At 41.7% G+C, this 19,728-nt stretch overlaps 1 protein-coding gene across 4 annotated transcripts in view; it reads right to left on the reverse strand.

The window, feature by feature from the left end:
- LOC137425814 (BAI1-associated protein 3) overlaps positions 1-19,728 on the reverse strand; it is a 138,286-nt gene that overhangs the window by 20,664 nt on the left and 97,894 nt on the right. For all 4 annotated transcript variants that reach the window (XM_068114563.2, XM_068114559.2, XM_068114540.2 and 1 more), the window contains 6 exons: positions 15,616-15,741; positions 15,253-15,396; positions 12,546-12,611; positions 11,241-11,317; positions 5,744-5,849; positions 1,467-1,541 (listed from right to left, as the gene is read on the reverse strand). In XM_068114563.2, coding sequence (XP_067970664.2) covers positions 1,467-1,541; positions 5,744-5,849; positions 11,241-11,317; positions 12,546-12,611; positions 15,253-15,396; positions 15,616-15,741 — 594 coding nt within the window. The remainder of the gene's footprint in view (positions 1-1,466; positions 1,542-5,743; positions 5,850-11,240; positions 11,318-12,545; positions 12,612-15,252; positions 15,397-15,615; positions 15,742-19,728) is intronic.

The following is a 19,728-nucleotide window of genomic DNA, read 5'->3' on the forward strand; positions in this document are numbered from 1 at the left end:
ACCTCAGATATTTAGTTTGGTTTGCTCTTTGTTGTTTAAGTGTGCAGCGTCACCATGCCTAGATCAAAAGAGCTCTCTGAGGCCTTCAGAAAGAAGGTTATAGATGCCTACGAGTCTGGGAAGGGATTTAAAAAGATCTCCAAACAATTTGGAGATCAGTCATTTGACTGTCCGGAAGATCATCTACAAGTGGAGAAGATTCCAAACAACTGCCAACTTGTTCAGACCAGGCCACCCCAGCAAGTTCAGACCAGGCCACCCCAGCAAGTTCAGCCCGAGAGCAGACCGCAAGATGCTGAAAGAAGTCTCTAAGATCCCCAGAATGTCATCAAGGGACCTACAGGTAGCTCTTGCCACTGTTGATGTCAAAGTGCACGAGTCTACCATTACAAAGAGGCTGCACAAATTTGATCTACATGGGAGGTGTGCCAGGAGGAAACCTTTGCTGTCCAGAAAGAACATCAGGGCAAGACTAACGTTTGCCAATGAACACCTAGGCAAAGACCAGCACTTCTGGAACAATGTGCTCTGGACAGATGAGTCAAAGGTTGAGCTATTTGGCCACTGTACCAGAAGACATGTTTGGCGAAAACCAAAGACAGCATTTGACCACAAGAACCTGATACCAACTGTAAAGCTTGGTGGTGAAAATATTATGGTTTGGGGCAGCTTTGCTGCATCAGGGCCTGGGCAGCTCACCATCATAGATTCCGCTAAGAATTCTTCATTGTACCAGAGGGTGCTTGAGGATAATGTGAGGCCATCTGTCGGAGAGTTGAAGCTTAACCGAAGGTGGACCTTGCAACAGGACAATGACCCTAAACATACCAGTAAATCCACCAAGGAATGGCTGAAAAGAAAGAAATGGAGGGTTCCTGAATGGCCAAGTCAAAGCCCGGATCTAAATCCCATCGAGATGTTGTGGGGGGATTTTAAACGAGCTGTGCATGCAAGAAACCCCTTAAACATCGCACAGCTGAAAGAATTCTGCATGGAGGAGTGGGCAAAAATTTCTCCCAGTCGATGTCAGAGACTGGTAGACAGTTATAAGAAACGCCTACTTGAGGTTGTTTCTGCCAAAGGGGGCGATACCACCTATAAGAGCCAAGGGTGTACTTACTTTTTCCACATGCGAAATTTGCATTTACGTTTATTTAAATTATACAATGGACTACAAAATGTAAATGTTTCATGATATTTGTTATATTATATCACCTTTATCTATCAATATTGTTGAAATGAAGATCAAATAGCTGTATGTTGAAATGTGTTGAAAAAGTCAAAACTTTACATGGGGTGTGCTTACTTTTTCACATGATTGTAACCTTATGAACACCCTTCCTAACTACTGTCCCATGATTTGAACTTTTCTGGTCATGAACTATAGCTAATTTGAGAATTTTTTTAGTGATTGCACCATGTTCCAGAATAAAAGGATCAATACGGTATTTTATCTTGGCATATACCTGATAATTTTGTAACTGGGATGCAGAGGACGGGGTTGAGGTGTCGTCTTCCAAGGAACAATAAGTCCAGACAACCTGGATTTGGCATATAGAATGGAAATGTAATTAGAGCAACAACAGAAAGAAGAATAAATTCTGTCCTAGCAGTGTCCATGTGTTTTATACCGCTTCAAACTTTTTCCCCCAAGCCCTCTACCTCCCACAGATCTCCCGATGTCCCTGCTCTCAAATGTTGTACTTGTGTGCTTCCCCCTCTTTCCCCATATTGTCTCCCACTCCCTTTATTTTGTCTTATGTGTCAGTTTGTCTTTTTTTTGTCATTAATGTTAGCTCTTACACGAGCCTAGATCTTGTATCCAAATAAACAAAAACAAAAAACAAAAAAACAATTTTATTGAGCAAATCAAAAATTTTATGGTCAGGAATTTATATAAATGAAGCAGGCAAATAATTCCTTATTAAGTAATATTGATTGTTATTATTACTATTATGAATAACAATAAAATACATCCTTTTTACAGAAGACAAAGCTGTTTTCTCATTTCAGACACTTTCAACAATAGATTATACTGATTTAGGAATTTTAAGGAGTACAATTATCCAATGTTTGGTTCTCCAAGCACCTGTCTCGGCCCTTTTTCTGCTCAACACTGGTCAACACCTAATTACTATTCCATTTTTCTGCTTTTTATGCTCAACAACTTGTGCTGACCAGTGTTCCGTATTTTTCCACTGACTTACCCTGGAGGCTTGCTCCTGTATTCATACAATTTTTGACTTAATTGTCACATGTGCAAGTGCATTTAAGTGTCATCACTTTTACCATGGCCACTGCTTGAAGGAATAGGACATCATATGCAGGCAACACTGATTCCAAAATGGAGACACTTTGACATCTTCTATGAGAGTGGTTCAAATGTGACTTGCATATTTGTTTATTTCCATAATAATGTGTGTTTATTACAAATATGATGCTGATATGACTTTAGGTATTCTCCAGTTTTGGAGACACACTTGACCTATCGGGGTGTAATTTTTCATACGAGCTCCGAATTCATACCACTGGACTTCTTCATGAAATGTATGTACTCTGCATTACCAGACATCAATTTTAATACCCTCTTTCAACAAAACCTCTTGTCTGCAAGGTGCTCCCAATACCAATGTACTTGACAGGCAATGATCACGATATACCATGTGTCACAAATCATTCACGAGTGACTGTTAGGTGGTGTATTAATTAGTTCAGTGCGATCCTAACAATTGTATATTTATGATTCTATCTGGAACAAATTGTTTATTACATATGACTGCGTAATATTTGTTGAAATGAGATTTTCTTCCAAATGTTGAGTAGAATGAAAAGATGAGAAGTTATATTACTGTAGTCAGACTAAGTCTATGGTATGTGGAAAGATCATGAGAGTTTGGGAAGTCTCTAGTTACTTCCTGGTATTGAACCATCTCATATTAATAAGCAATTTTGAGTAGTTTCTGGTTATTGAACCACCTCGGATTTATGGGTAGTTTGTAGAGGGAGGACCTTTCACAAATGTTCTTTCACTGAGTATATTAACAGTATAATGAGCAGAGAGAGGGGAAAATAAGAGCCAATCATCAGTTGCCTTGCTGCATGCAGGGCCGTGCCAGTGTGCTTTGTATATCACTTGTATTTTTATGTCTCCACTGACAAAGTCGACGGAGGCATTATGTTTTCATGTTGTCCGCCCGGCTCTCTGTCCGTCTGTCTGTCCATGATAGCTTTTCGTTACCGCGATAACTTAAGAACGGCTGCAGGGATCTTAGTCAATCTTGGTGCCGGTATGTATAATGAGGTAAAGATGAACTGATTAGATTTTGGGGTCATGAGGTCAAAGGTCAGAGGTCATGTTAGGTAAAAATCCTATTACCGCGATAACATGTGAACCAGTGATGAGATTCTGACCAAATTTGGTACAATTATGTAGAATGGTGTAAAGATGAGCTGACTAGATTTTGGGGTCAATAGGTGAAAGGTCAGAGGTCAAAGTCTATAATAGGTCTATAACTTGAGAACGGCTGAAGTTATCGAATTCAACCTTGGTACAGATATGTATAATGATGTAAAGATTACTGTTTAGATTTTGGGGTCCCGAAGTCAAAGGCTAAAGGCCAGAGATCATGTCAGGTAAAAATGTGATAACTTGTGAACAACTGAAGGGATTTAAATTAAAATCTGGTACAGTATGTATAATGAGGTAATAATGTGGGAGGAAGCATATTGGTCTACGTCGTGATGTCGAAGAGAGTTCTAGTTTATTGTCCCCCGTCGCAACGCGGAGCAAAAGGGGGACTATGGTTTTCCCCTCCGTCTGTGTGTGCGTCCGTCCGTCCGTGCGTGCGTGCGTCCGTCTGTCCATGTTGCGTGCATCCGTCCATCCGTCCGTGCGTGCGTGCGTCCGTCCGGACGTGCGTGCGTGCGTAAGCGAAGGACCTAAGTCTAATTTGGTGTGTGGGTGCAACTAGGCATAAGGAAGAAAGCTATTTAAAATTGGGTCACCACATCAAACGGCAAGATGGCCGCCACCATATATATGTCTGAACCTTGTGAGCGAAATATCTTGAAAAAATAAACGAACTACTAACTTCTAATCTAGTGTGTGGGTGTATCTATGCATAAGGAAGAACGCTATTGAAAATTGGGTCGCCACGTCAAAATCCAAGATGGCCGCCGCCATGTATGTCCTAACCTTGTGAGCGGAATATCTTGAAACATAAGCGAAGTACCAACTTCTAATCTGGTGTGTGGGTGTATCTAGCCACAAGGAAGAACGCTATTGAAAATTGGGTCGCCACGTCAAAATTCAAGATGGCCGCCTTGCGTCTTCCACTTTGTCAACTCACATCACTTCACCGATGGGGACCGAGGCGTAACGCTTGTTTATATATTTATCTTTACAAAGTCCAAGGCTCATGTTTTATCTTTAAAATAAATATTTGGTCTACATAAACCTTTCAGTTGGACATCTTTTGATTGATTAAAGAACCTTTGGCTTTTGTGACACTGTCATTGCCATGCGTCACTAATTATGTGTAACTTATGGATGAAGAACCCATACTAACGGATGGGTTAGTTCCCCCAGAATTGGTATATTCTTGTGTGACTTTTAATATCCCTTCCCACAGGAAGCGGCACTATGCCATACATATTTACAAAGAGAGAATTGTGATCGCCCCTCCCCCCCCCCCCCCCCCCCCCACCCTCAACACCTGGGACTATAATTTTTACTGGCTAAAACCTATCAGTGCATGCTGCGATTACAACCACCACTTTTCAACTCATTCCATCCGGAAGTTCAGGGGTGCATGCAAGTCAAACAAATAACAAAGGCAACACACAACAGACACTTCTCAAGTTATATATAGTATGATCTTTGGAGTATATATATACAGTATGCTACCCCATCCATCCTTCCCTCTCCTCAAATGTCACCACAGCAGACCCCGCTCATGAAAAGGCTGAATGCCTCAATTCTGTGTTTGCTTCCAAATATTGTGATCTTAATTCCTCACTCTCTGTACCCTCCCTGTCATGTTACACCCAACTGCTGCTGCACTCTGTCTTTGGATGGCATCAGCTTGCGCGTCATAAAAACAGGCTCTGCTGCTTTGGCAATCCTCTTCCTGCTCTTTTTACCCTATAATTTGCCCGAGGTCATCTTCCATCTGCTTGGAAGTCAGCCGACATCACTCCATTACATAAACAATGTACAAAAAACCGATCCCCTTAACTACAGCCCTCTCAGCTTACTTCCAATCATCATCAAGGTCATGGAATCCATCATTGCAGGAGACATCAAATCCTTCTTCTTCTCCAATGGGCTGATCTCTGACCATCAGTTAGGTTTCAGACCAGGTCACTCTACCTTGGATATGCTGCCACTGCTCTCCCAACAATGGATGGAGGCCCTCAATGTCAGACTTGAGATCAGGGCCGTCTCTTTACACATATCTCGACCATTCAATATACAGTCGAGCATCCCACCTTGCTATCCAAACTCTCTGCCTATGGCGTCCAAAGACACCTCCACTTTTGGCTTTCTGATTTGCTCCATTCTCCTATCCCACTTGCGGCTCTCAACGAGATCCTCTCATCTCCTCTCCCTGTCAAGGCTGGAGTGCCCCAAGGCAGTGTAGATGTCAAAAATAAGACAGGTGTATTTAGTTACTCAATGTCATGTGATGCTCCAGTTATCACCATTTCAAACATGTATATATATACTACTGGTAAAACATACCTTCAACACCTCAGCTATGGCGTGGTAGTACTGTGGACTTTTTTCTTTCCCTTTGATTAGCTCATTTAACACCTCTAGGATGCTCGTCCGTAAATCATGAAGGAATCTGAAAGAATGCAGAGCATGAAGTATACAGCACAACTACCATTCTCAAAACCATTATAACAAGTCATAATTAGTCATACCTTGAGCTTACTTGATGTTATTTATACTACACATATTGTGCATGCTTGGGCTGATTGTTTCCTTGCAATTTTTACCTCCACCATCTAAGGTGGGTGGAAGTTATGTTTTCATCCCTGTCTGTTTGTCTGTGAGCAGGATATCTCAAAAGGTTTGGACGGATTCGGTTAAATATTGTGCGGAGGTTGGGTGTGTCATAAGGAAGAAATGATTAGATTTTGGGGAAGATCCTGATCTGGATCTATGGATCTGAGAATTTTAATGTGATTCTTCACCATTGGGAGATTGGGCAAAAAACGATATATAGCACGACATCTCAAGAAGTTGCGGACTGATTCGGAGGAAACTTGATGAACAGGTTGGGTGTGTCATAAGGAAGAAATGATTAGATTTTGGGGAAGATCCTGATCTGGATCTATGGATCTGAGAATTTTAATGTGATTCTTCACCATTGAGAGATTGGGCAAAAAACGATATATAGCACGATATCTCAAGAAGTTGCGGACTGATTCGGAGGAAACTTGATGAACAGGTTGGGTGTGTGACAAGGAAGAAATGATTAGATTTTGGGGAGGATCCTGATCTGGATCTATGGATCTGGGAATTTTAATGTGATTCTTCACCATTGAGAGATTAGGCAAAAAACGATATATAGCACGATATCTCAAGAAGTTGCGGACTGATTCGGAGGAAACTTGATGAATAGGTTGGGTGTGTGACAAGGAAGAAATGATTAGATTTTGGGGAAGATCCTGATCTGGATCTATGGATCTGAGAATTTTAATGTGATTCTTCACCATTGAGAGATTGGGCAAAAAACGATATATAGCACGATATCTCAAGAAGTTGCGGACTGATTCGGAGGAAACTTGATGAACAGGTTGGGTGTGTCATAAGGAAGAAATGATTAGATTTTGGGGAAGATCCTGATCTGGATCTATGGATCTGGGAATTTTAATGTGATTCTTCACCATTGAGAGATTGGGCAAAAAACGATATATAGCACGATATCTCAAGAAGTTGCGGACTGATTCGGAGGAAACTTGATGAATAGGTTGGGTGTGTGACAAGGAAGAAATGATTAGATTTTGGGGAAGATCCTGATCTCGATCTATGGATCTGAGAATTTTAATGTGATTCTTCACCATTGAGAGATTGGGCAAAAACCGATATATAGCATGATATCTCAAGAAGTTGCGGACTGATTCGGAGGAAACTTGATGAACAGGTTGGGTGTGTCATAAGGAAGAAATGATTAGATTTTGGGGAAGATCCTGATCTGGATCTATGGATCTGAGAATTTTAATGTGATTCTTCACCATTGAGAGATTGGGCAAAAAAGGATATATAGCACGATATCTCAAGAAGTTGCGGACTGATTCGGAGGAAACTTGATGAACAGGTTGGGTATGTCATAAGGAAGAAATGATTAGATTTTGGGGAAGATCCTGATCTGGATCTATGGATCTGAGAATTTTAATGTGATTCTTCACCATTGAGAGATTGGGCAAAAAAGGATATATAGCACGATATCTCAATAAGTTGCGGACTGATTCGGAGGAAACTTGATGAACAGGTTGGGTGTGTGACAAAGAAGAAATGATTAGATTTTGGGGAAGATCCTGATCTGGATCGATGGATCTGAGAATTTTAATGTGATTCTTCACCATAGAGAGATTGGGCAAAAAACGATATATAGCACGATATCTCAAGAAGTTGCGGACTGATTCGGAGAAAACTTGATGAACAGGTTGGGTGTGTGAGTGTGACAAGGAAGAAATGATTAGATTTTGGGGAAGATCCTGATCTGGATCTATGGATCTGAGAATTTTAATGTGATTCTTCACCATTGAGAGATTGGGCAAAAAACGATATTGTTATGGATATGAGAATTGTGTTTAGTTGTTGTAAAATATCACCCTCCTTCCTCCATTTGTTGTGTATAAAGGTCAAAGGTCGTTCCCGTAGCTATTCCATATACAATCACGTAGCCAATCATATATCCTTCTATACAGTTATCTCCTTATTCTATGTAGGTTAAGGCTCTGTTCCCACTAGTTAACACTGCATTGCACCGAATTCAAATGAAGTAGATTCCCTTCCAATTCCCCTTTTGTCAGCTATTGCCAACTGCATTCGCCGCTGCTGCTTTGGGGTTGCGGTTTTCGCCGCAAGACTCCATTAGCCACGAGGTAAACTCGGAGAAGAAGGGCGTGGTCGCCCATCATCATCAGGGGTGGAGAAAAAGAGCCCGTGCCAGCCAACCGGCACTGCAGTGAGCGGCCCGGTCGGTGTGTCCTGGAGGCCGGCGGCTTGATCGCCCCAGGCGATATAAAAGCGCGCGTGAAGCCTTTTCGCGGGAGATGCGTCGGAGAGAGAAGTGCGTAAGAAGTCCACCGGTGGTTGTTGTTGAAAGTTCAGTGGAGGAAGAGCAGTCCACCAGTTGAGTTCAGAGCTCAGTGGAGGAAGAGCAGTCCACCAAGAGTGGAGTTGAGCCCAGTGGGGGAGAAGCAGCAGAGTGGAAGTGCGAAAGAGTTCAGTTGAGGAGGAGAGAGTGAGCTCTGGAGAGGAAAGCGAATAAGAATCGGCACGCCCTGCTCGCGATACCAACCAGCACCCTGAAGACCAACCAGGGAGGGCACGCGAACCTCGACGTGCCGCGGTCTTCGGATCTCCCTGTCGCCCGTTCTGTAAACCAGAGTGCGAGGAGTCGGCGCTGTCACCTCCAGCCCTGCCGTTTGCACGGACCTGAACCTTCTCATCCCTCCACCCATTCCTGCCATTCCATCCTTTTGTGTACGTGAATTTGTTCTGTGTGTCTTGTCCTGGGGTATGAGTTAAGCCTGTTTAGAATAAGTTATATTGCACTGTGTCCTTCTGGACCGTCCCTCTTTCTGCCTTTATTTTCTTATCTTTCCTCCTCCTTGGTTTCTTTTGGTTGTAAATAATAGGTAGTAATAAATCATATTCGTATTTCCAACCTTTCGCCTTCTTCTTCTTCACATCCGTTCGTCTTTGAGGTTTCCACATTGGACACCTGTGGCACAATTTGGCCAACGTTTCGGAATCGGGTTAGTTTCTGTTAATAGTTCGTGCTGCGGTTGCTAAAACCGCTCGGCAATTAAACATCTGTCCGCGGTACGAATGGGGCTGTGCACCTGCCTTTCCGGAGGTAGCTGGGCAGCGTCAGGGACCACAACGGTCAGTCATAAACGAGGGGATTAATCCCCCTCGATAAGGGGAACAGAGGCTGACGTTGGGTTCCGTAACAATATATAGCACGATATCTCAAGAAGTTGCGGACTGATTCGGAGGAAACTTGATGAACAGGTTGGGTGTGTCATAAGGAAGAAATGATTAGATTTTGGGGAAGATCCTGATCTGGATCTATGGATCTGAGAATTTTAATGTGATTCTTCACCATTGAGAGATTGGGCCAAAAAGGATATATAGCACGATATCTCAAGAAGTTGCAGACTGATTCGGAGGAAACTTGATGAACAGGTTGGGTGTGTGACAAGGAAGAAATGATTAGATTTTGGGGAAGATCCTGATCTAGATCTATGGATCTGAGAATTTTAATGTGATTCTTCACCATTGAGAGATTGGGCAAAAAACGATATATAGCACGATATCTCAAGAAGTTGCGGACTGATTCGCAGGAAACTTGATGAACATGTTGGGTGTGTGACAAGGAAGAAATGATTAGATTTTGGGGAAGATCCTGATCTGGATCTATGGATCTGAGAATTTTAATGTGATTCTTCACCTTTGAGAGAGTGGGCAAAAAACGATATATAGCACGATATCTCAAGAAGTTGCGGACTGATTCGGAGGAAACTTGATGAACAGGTTGGGTGTGTCATAAGGAAGAAATGATTAGATTTTGGGGAAGATCCTGATCTGGATCTATGGATCTGAGAATTTTAATGTGATTCTTCACCATTGAGAGATTGGGCAAAAAACGATATATAGCACGATATCTCAAGAAGTTGCGGACTGATTCGGAGTAAACTTGATGAACAGGTTGGGTGTGTGACAAGGAAGAATTTTCCGCATGAATGTCCTCTATAAATGTGCATCAAATGAAGGATGATACTATACGTGACATATGCATATTATATGCACACATATTGTACATTATATTAATAATTCCAGTAATCTCTGTTTGTACGTCTGTACGTTTGTACGTCTGTACGTTTGTCTGTGACCGCTGTTTCTCGACAACCACGGGTCCGATATACTTTTAACTTGCCAGGTATATTGCTGGGGACCCGAGGATGTGCCTTTTCAAGGTTTCATATTAATCGGACAATTACTTACCGAGCTATGTCCAAAAAACGATTCAACCAATCAGAGAGCAGCGAACGATCGCGTGTGCCGAACGTGGAGGACACACTCTGCCTCGGATGGCACATTTGACAGCGTATTCATTTATTTCACGTTTGCAAACTATGTTGGCGTTAAACTATGTTTTAAAACTAATAAAACCGAATTTGCGATTCATTCGCTTTCCTGCGCGTTTGTGCACGCGATGGCGATTTCTTTACCAAACTCCGGAAGCCGTTCGCTTTGGACCAAACCATTGCATGTAAATAGAGGGGGGGGGGATTGTCACCGTACTCGCAAGCCGTTCGCTTTGGACCAAACCATTGCATGTAAATAGAGGGGGGGGATTGTCACCGTACTCGCAAGCCGTTCGCTTTGGACCAAACCATTTCATGTAAATAGAGGGGGGGGATATAATTTTAGATATAGATATAGTACGGGCAATGCCCTAGTATTAATAAACATGCTAACGTGGGTGGATACTTTGATACGTGGTTGGCCTCCAGCCCATCTCCTGAAACCCACTCACATGAGGCGATAGCAACCAACAACAGCAACTTGCATGCACACACAAGTATGCACGTGTACACACACACACACTCATTTACACACACACACACACACACACACACACACACACACACACACACACACACACACACACACACACACACACACACACCACACAGGTGGACACTTTGAGATCTGGGAGGGCTCTTTTCCATCTTCTGAAACCCTCACATGAAGATAACAACCAACCAACCAACCAACCAACCACACACACACACACACACACACACACACACACACACACACACACACACACACACACACACACTTTGAGAACTGTATGGGTTCCATTTGAGACCAGTGGGATCTGTGACCTAATGCTGTGATGATTCAATCCCATGCTTGGCATTAGCATTGCAATAATCTCGTGTTTTTTTGTATCAGTGTTGTGATGACCCAGTGCTATTTTCTTTACCTTGTGAGCTCTGATTCAAGAAAATGATGCACAGGACGCAGGTAGAACTTGAGAGAATCGAACACGTGATACTCAACCTGAAACAGATCAATTTATTTTACCATTATCGTCCATCTTGTGCCAGTGTACTGCAGAATGTTTTGCTGTGGTAAGCACAAGTTGGTATTTTGCAATCAATGTACAATGTACAAATCAAAAAAAACCTGCAGACAATTGTGCAGAAGAGACAAATTGCTTAAACACATCAATTTGAACGAACCAAACCCTATCAGAAGCTAAGGTGGTTCATACTTGGATGGGAGTCAGCCATGTGTGAGTCAAGTATAAAGATGGCAGTATAACTCAAAGGGTAACATGCCAGCATTTGAGCTGCTTGGCCCTGAATTTACACTGTTGTAAGATTAAAACTGCTGTCCTGATGTTGTGACAGCAGGTGAGAAGGCCATCCTTGGCAGGTGAGAAGGCCATCCTTGGCAGGTGAGAAGGCCATCCTTGGCAGGTGAGAAGGCCATCCTTGGCAGGTGAGATTGCCATCTTTGGGGTGGAGATTTAAATCTGTGAACTTAATTTGCAAAGGCTAACGATGTTTTGAAGTTAATGCGTTTTGGAAAGACTAGCATGTCCCAGGCATGATGGGAGCAAATGGCCTCCTCATATAACTAACTAAGTTTGCTTGTTCAAATGTAGGTACACTGTATTTTACTAAAAATGGACACTTCCTAAGAATTAAGTCTTCCTATTATTTCATATGCAGCACAACACTTGGGGTAGCATCATTGGCTGAGGGTTCGGCTGTGCCACTGATGCAATGCCCTCTTGTAGGTTCGGGCAGGAATTTGGGATTTGGCCAAGGTGTCGACGATACCTCACTTACTCTTCAGGGACAAAGTGGGATCTTTAACGTCCACCACCTAATGCCAGTAGATGGGACGCCTAGTTAAGCGTCCATCTGAGGGACGGCACACAAATTGTTGAATTACCTTGCCTGTGATACACCGGGATGACAGTTTGCATCTGCGCTGAGATTCAAACCCAGGCTAGACAGCTTCGAGGCGAGTGTGAGTACCGTACAGCAAAACATTTAGTGGCCATACCTCCTCAAATTATTTATTTTATCCTTCAACAATCCATTTATTTTTATTTCAAGTAGATTTTGTGTTATTTAAAAATATATATACTTTGTGAGTCGTTAAATGATATATTTCATGAATTTTTGTAATTTTTTTCTGAAGAAAGAAAAGGAAATCAATAAAACATTAAGATAAAGAATTAAAAAGCAGGAAATGTAAAAAAAAAGTAGCCAACCTTGTTAGACGACATATCATTGTTGTGCCCGAGCTCCTGACAATGCTTTTGCACATCACTTGATATCTGCACCCAAAAAATATAATAAAGTTAGACTGCAGATTTAATAAACCCATCACATTGGCACTGTCTATTTTATCATAAACTCTGGTTTTGTCTTCCGCCTCTCCGAAAAGGTCGGAGACGGGGCACAATAAAATGAGCCCCATTCGACCGACCGATCATCCATCCATGTACTTTTGTACGCGATATTTAAAAAAGCGTCGACCATTTAGCTTTCATATTGCAGATATTTATTCCACATGGCATTATCTCAACTTAAATAGATCATGGCTGTGATTAGTTAAATTTTGTTGCCATGGCAACCATCCTGGTGACTTGGTTTGTGTACGTGATATTTCAAAAACAGTTCGAGACTGAACTTTCATATTCCACAGATCTATTCCTCATACCACCCAAAAGGTGGGGGACCTAGAGTATCAGCTCCTTGTATTGGAAGCTCATGCTGTACCCATTGTATTGTCACGTGGAGATTCCCCAATTATCCCTCATGGAGTGCATGCTTTCTGTCATGAACTTTTCCCAAAGGAAGGCGAAGAGGCTTCTTGTTTCACCTTTGCTTGTCACCTGAAATCTAACATGATGACATTGATGCTTGCAACATCAACATCATCTTTGTTGTCCCCTGTCGCACGCGGAGCGAAAGGGGGACTATGGTTTTCCCCTCCGTCCGTGTGTGCGTCCGTCCGTGCATCCGTCCGTGCATCCGTGCGTCCGTCCGTGCGTGCGTGCGTTCGTGCATGCGTAAGCGAAGGACCGAATTTTAATTTGATGTGTGGGTGCAACCCACGTCAAAATCCAAGATGGCCGACGCCATGTATGTCTGAACCTTGTGAGTGGAATATCTTGAAAAATAAGCGAAGTACCAACTTGTAATCTGGTCTGTGGGTGTATCTAGGCATAAGGAAGAACGCCATTGAAAATTGGGTCGCCACGTAAAAATCCAAGATGGCCGCCACCATATATATGTCTGAACCTTGTGAGCGAAATATCTTGAAAAATAAACGAACTACTAACTTCTAATCTGGTGTGTGGGTGTATCTAGGCATAAGGAAGAACGCTATTGAAAATTGGGTCGCCACGTCAAAATCCAAGATGGCCGCCTTGCGTCTTCCACTTTGTCAACTCGCATCACTTCACCGATGGGGGACCTAGGCGTAACGCTTGTTGCATTGGTTTTGCCTTCATCCCTCCTTTTCCCATCTTTCATTTCTGGTTGCTTACCCTCTTATTGAAAGATCACCAATGTTATTTTGATTAATAATGTGGTCAGAAAAACAGTCAATTGTTGCCCCAATAAATATTTTCTTCATTATAAGCAAATACTGTATAATCGAATTGATTATCATGGCAAACAAAATCATCTATATTTTCGAAGTACTTATCACAAAAAAACCAATTTTCTTTTCAGCTAAATCTTCTACTCTGGATCATTCTTCCTACTCTGCTGTTTCTTTCATTCTACTGTGCTGATTTCCTTTACACATCAAAGAATAGAATCCCTGAATCTCCACCAAGATATTATATCATGGAAGTCTCTCAAGATATACTGTATCTTACACATTCAGCACAGTCTTGCATTTCATTTTGATTTCTATGGCAGCCACCATCGAGAAAAATATATTAGTGAGTGGCACAAAAAGTATATGGAAACTGGTAGCATCCTGCAGATGAAGTGGACACTGGACATGTCATCCAAACAGAAGTGGTGAAGATGTTGAAGGCATTCGTGACTCGTTTGAGCGCAGTCCCCATAAGTCCATTCAGTTTCGCTGATTATTTTGCCAAATCTTGACAATGAAACCTTAAGAAATGTGCTTTCACAAGCCGGAAACTGCATCATTATATGACATTTAATTATTTTTTTTATTCCGGTTTGAATTTGGCACGGTAATTTGTGGACACCCTATGTATATATATATATATATATATATATATATATATAAAACGCAGCACTCTCTCAATGTCAATTTGTGATAAAATGTTCAGCAATTCATATTTTACATGGTTCATAGAAGAGCTTCTAATAACACACACACACACACACACACACACACACACACACACACACACACACACACACACACACACACACACACACACACACACACACACACACACACACACACACACACACACACACACACACACACACACGTATTGGGGAAGCCTATCCACAGTTGATATTTACGCCTCCCAACATGTGATGTGAATTTTTCCACACTGTTTGCCAGCATTTGTTTCTACATGTAGGTTGCAGGTATTGAACCTAAGGTGTAATCAAAATACCATGATGTAAAGACCTGAGTTACCTTAAACATGCAATTAATATTTGGTGCTTGAGGTTGAGGAGTCAAATAGTTCTGGGGGCTAACTGCTTTCTACCACTATACTTCATCAACAAATACTGAACATCACATGACTAGAAAGATTTTTTTTTTCTTGTTGCAAGACCCAATAAAAGTGTAAAATCTTTTTCTTTGAAACATAAGAGAATGTATAAAATGTTTAATTGACTATGCATATAATACTGTACCTCAAAATTAAAGTTAGAATAGTGATCATCAGGACCAGCTGTGGATATTAAAAGTTCTCTTGATATATGAAAGGTTTGTGAAGAGAAAGCTCTTGTACTTTTGGTTCACACCTTCTGCACAAGGTCCTTCAACACTTGAGCTGCAGCAGCCTCCAAATTCTTCCAATCTGGCTCTAGCTTGGCCTGTAATTCCTTTTCTGGCAGCTGCTTCACTTCTGATCCCAGGCATATGAGATTTCTGAACACCAGGCAATACTGTGGAAAATAAATGCTGACATGTTGATTCAATTTCTCAAGGTTATGTGTGAAGAAAATGAATTAGATTCATGCTTTTTTGATTTTTATATATCATTTCATTGATCGAATTATGATTTTCATTGCGAGTTGTATTGCCTCTTTGTAAGCTCTGATGACCATTTTTATTGGCTTAGAGGAGACTGAATCAAGCATCAGCTTTTGTCTTGATGTACTCACTTTATTTGCCGTAGGAATCTGGTGAGCCATGTTTCTCATCTCTCCGTTCGTCATCTGGGTGCTGCATAGAGCAGTGAGCTTGGTCCTCATTTCCTTCACATACTTCTCACATAATTCACTAATCACCTGCTCACAAAATCAAAACACATACAAAAAGCCAAGATAATTTTTTTTAAATTACGAAAGATGATTGTTTTCATGGCTCATAATTGCCAAAGTTTCAACAGAAATTAAATTGAGATGGAAAGGACCTAATGAGTGAATGGATGGACGACACACTTTTTCCACAATATGGTAATTATTCAGGTTCAAACATCTCCAAATTGAATTTAAAAAAAAAAAAAAGGAACGAAAATAAAATTTGACATGTGGTCTAATGCTGTATGCATAGTTTATAATGCAAAGGCCTGCTAGCAATGAATCAAGATAGTAATTGATGTTCAGATCCAATTCCCTTGAGAATTAAACTCAAATTACATAATTCAGATGAGATAATTATATCCAAGAAATCCTCCTCAATCAGTTTGAGTCGATGGTAAGATGGAGGTGCTGTGTAATGGACATTACATGTCTATCAGGTAAAGTGTTTATCACTTAATATATATTATCATATAAAGTTATTTATAATTTAAGTTATTAGTTTGTGGTAATCTATCTATAATTCCAGTAATCTCTGTGTGTATGTGTGTGTGTTTGTCTGTGACCGCTGTTTCTCGACAACCACGGGTCCGATATACTTGAAACTTGCCAGGTATATTGCTGGGGACCCGAGGATGTGCCTTTTCAAGGTTTGAAATTAATCGGACAAGTGGTTCCCAAGGTATGGTCACCGTACTCGCAAGCCGTTCACTTTGGCTTTGCGAATGGACCAAACCATTTCATGTAAATAGAGGGGGGGGGGGGGGGTTCTACCGTACTCGCAAGCCGTTCGCTTTGGCTTTGCGAATGGACCAAACCATTTCATGTAAATAGAGGGGGGGGGGGGTTCTGTGGTCGTTACTGCCACGTGGTTTCAAAGTTTTTTTTTGTTGTTGTTGTTTGCACGCATGTTTTTTTGCACCCACGTACGGGCACGCCCTAGTCTATCTATAATTCCAGTAATCTCTGTGTGTATGTGTGTGTGTCTGTGTGTTTGTCTGTGACTGCTGTTTCTCGACAACCACGGGTCCGATATACTTGAAACTTGCCAGGTATATTGCTGGGGACCCGAGGATGTGCCTTTTCAAGGTTTGAAATTAATCGGACAAGTGGTTCCCAAGGTATGGTCACCGTACTCGCAAGCCGTTCGCTTTGGCTTTGCGAATGGACCAAACCATTTCATGTAAATAGAGGGGGGGGGGGGGTTCTACCGAACTCGCAAGCCGTTCGCTTTGGCTTTGCGAATGGACCAAACCATTTCATGTAAATAGAGGGGGGGGGGGGGTTCTGTGGTCGTTACTGCTACGTGGTTTCAAAGTTTTTTTTTTTGTTGTTGTTGTTTGCACGCATGTTTTTTTGCACCCACGTACGGGCACGCCCTAATCTATCTATAATTCCAGTAATCTCTGTGTGTCTGTCTGTCTGTCTGTCTGTATGCGACCGCTGTTTCTCGACAACTACCGGTCCGATATACTTGAAACTTGCCAGGTATATTGCTGGGGACCCGACGATGTGCCTTTTCAAGGTTTGAAATTAATCGGACAAGTGGTTCCCAAGGTATGGTCACCGTACTCGCAAGCCGTTCGCTTTGGCTTTGCGAATGGACCAAACCATTTCATGTAAATAGAGGGGGGGGGGGGGGGGATAGTCACCGTACTCGCAAGCCGTTCGCTTTGGCTTTGCGAATGGACCAAACCATTTCATGTAAATAGAGGGGGGGGGATATAATTTTAGATATATATATAGTACGGGCACGCCCTAGTAGTTTAAATACAAGTAGTAATTAAATATGTTTGAATAAGGATATTGCATTGCTGTGTTGACTGACTGTCTTGGACACAACTTTGAGATTGTGGGTCCATTATGTTGAGTAATCTACTGATGTGGACCTGCTGCCATGGTTGTGGATTCGTCGTTTCGAGAGGTTCTGGGCTGAAAGGATCGAAACGTCGATGAAAAACGGTGCCCAGCTGATGATCCGGGCAGTTGGAAAATCAATCAATATTGCTTAGAAGTTAAGGTTATAACTTCAAATATAATAGCTTTTACAAGTACTTACAAATTCATAATATATCTGTGTATGTGTGTTTGCATATGTGCGCTTATATGTACATATGTATGTATATGTATGTATGGATGTGTTTATATACAAAAATATATATATATATACAGTCACGTGAAAAAGTAAGTACACCCCATGTAAAGTTTTGACTTTTTCAACATATTTCAACATACAGCTATTTGATCTTCATTTCAACAATATTGATAGATAAAGGTGATATAATACAACAAATATCATGAAACATTTACATTTTGTAGTCCATTGTATAATTTAAATAAACATAAATGCAAATTTCGCATGTGGAAAAAGTAAGTCCACCCCTACATTTATCACGACTTCAAATACCTAAAATTATAATCAGGTGCACCAGCTCAGGTGCAAATGATTAGAACATCGTTAGAGAGGATATGGAGGAACCTGTCTTATTTAAACCTCAGACATTTAGTTTGGTTTGCTCTTTGTTGTTGAAGTGTGCGGCGTCACCATGCCTAGATCAAAAGAGCTCTCTGGGGCCTTCAGAAAGAAGGTTATAGATTCCTACGAGTCTGGGAAGGGATTTAAAAAGATCTCCAAACAATTTGAAATCAATCATTCGACTGTCCGGAAGATCATCTACAAGTGGAGAAGATTCCAAACAACTGCCAACTTGTTCAGGCCAGGCCGCCCCAGCAAGTTCAGCCCGAGAGCAGACCGCAAAATGCTGAAAGAAGTCTCTAAGAACCCCAGAATGTCATCACGGGACCTACAGGTAGCTCTTGCCACTGTTGATGTCAAAGTGCACGAGTCTACCATTAGAAAGAGGCTGCACAAATTTGATCTACATGGGAGGTGTGCCAGGAGGAAACCTTTGCTGTCCAGAAAGAACATCAGGGCAAGACTAAAGTTTGCCAATGAACACCTCGGCAAGTCCAGCACTTCTGGAACAATGTGCTCTGGACAGATGAGTCAAAGGTAGAACTATTTGGCCACAGTACCAGAAGACATGTTTGGCGAAAACCAAAGACAGCATTTGACCACAAGTACCTGATACCAACTGTAAAGCATGGTGGTGGAAATATTATGGTTTGGGGCAGCTTTGCTGCATCAGGGCCTGGGCAGCTCACCATCATAGAATCCACTATGAATATTCATTGTACCAGAGGGTGCTTGAGGATAATGTGAGGCCATCTGTCGGAAAGTTGAAGCTCAATAGTATATGTGTATATATACACTACAGGTCAAAAGTTTTAGACAACCTCAATTTTTCCAGTTTTTATTGAAATTTACGCAGTTTAATGTCCAGTAAATAACCTGAAATGGTACAAAGGTAAGCAGTAAATGCTTGAGGTGGTGAGGTGTTTTTAAATCATATGGTGGTGGGGTGTTTTTAATTATGTGTTGGTGAGGTGTTTTGAATTAGTTGGTGATGAGGTGCTTGGAATTATGTGGTGGTGAGGTGTTTTGAATTACTTGGTGGTGAGGTGTTTTTATTACGTGTTTTATGGTTGTGAGGTGTTTTGAATTACGTGGTGGTGAGGTGTTTTTAATTACTTCATGGTGAGGTGTTTTTAATGACGTGGTGGTGAGGTGTTTTTAAATGACGTGGTGGTGAGGTGTTTTTAAATGACGTGGTGGTGAGGTGTTTTTAAATGACGTGGTGGTGAGGTGTTTTTAAGTGATGTGGTGGTTTGGATAAAGGACCATATGAGGTAATAACAAAATCAATGCCAAAATCTCGGCTCTCTGCTCACCTTCACTCCTTCATTCCTCTTTTCTCCCGCCACTGGAACAAACTCCCTCACTCTCCTCAATCCCAATCCTCCCTCCAGGTCTTTAAAACATCTGTTCACCACCATCTCTTATCTTCCCCCATCCAAACCCTTGATCTTTTCTACCCCTGTTAATTCACCGCAGATCCACTTTTCTGAAATTCC

The sequence above is a fragment of the Myxine glutinosa genome, chromosome 1, assembly GCF_964187855.1.
Source record: "Myxine glutinosa chromosome 1, kmMyxGlut1.1, whole genome shotgun sequence".
In the NCBI taxonomy this organism is placed as follows: Eukaryota; Metazoa; Chordata; class Myxini; order Myxiniformes; family Myxinidae; genus Myxine; species Myxine glutinosa.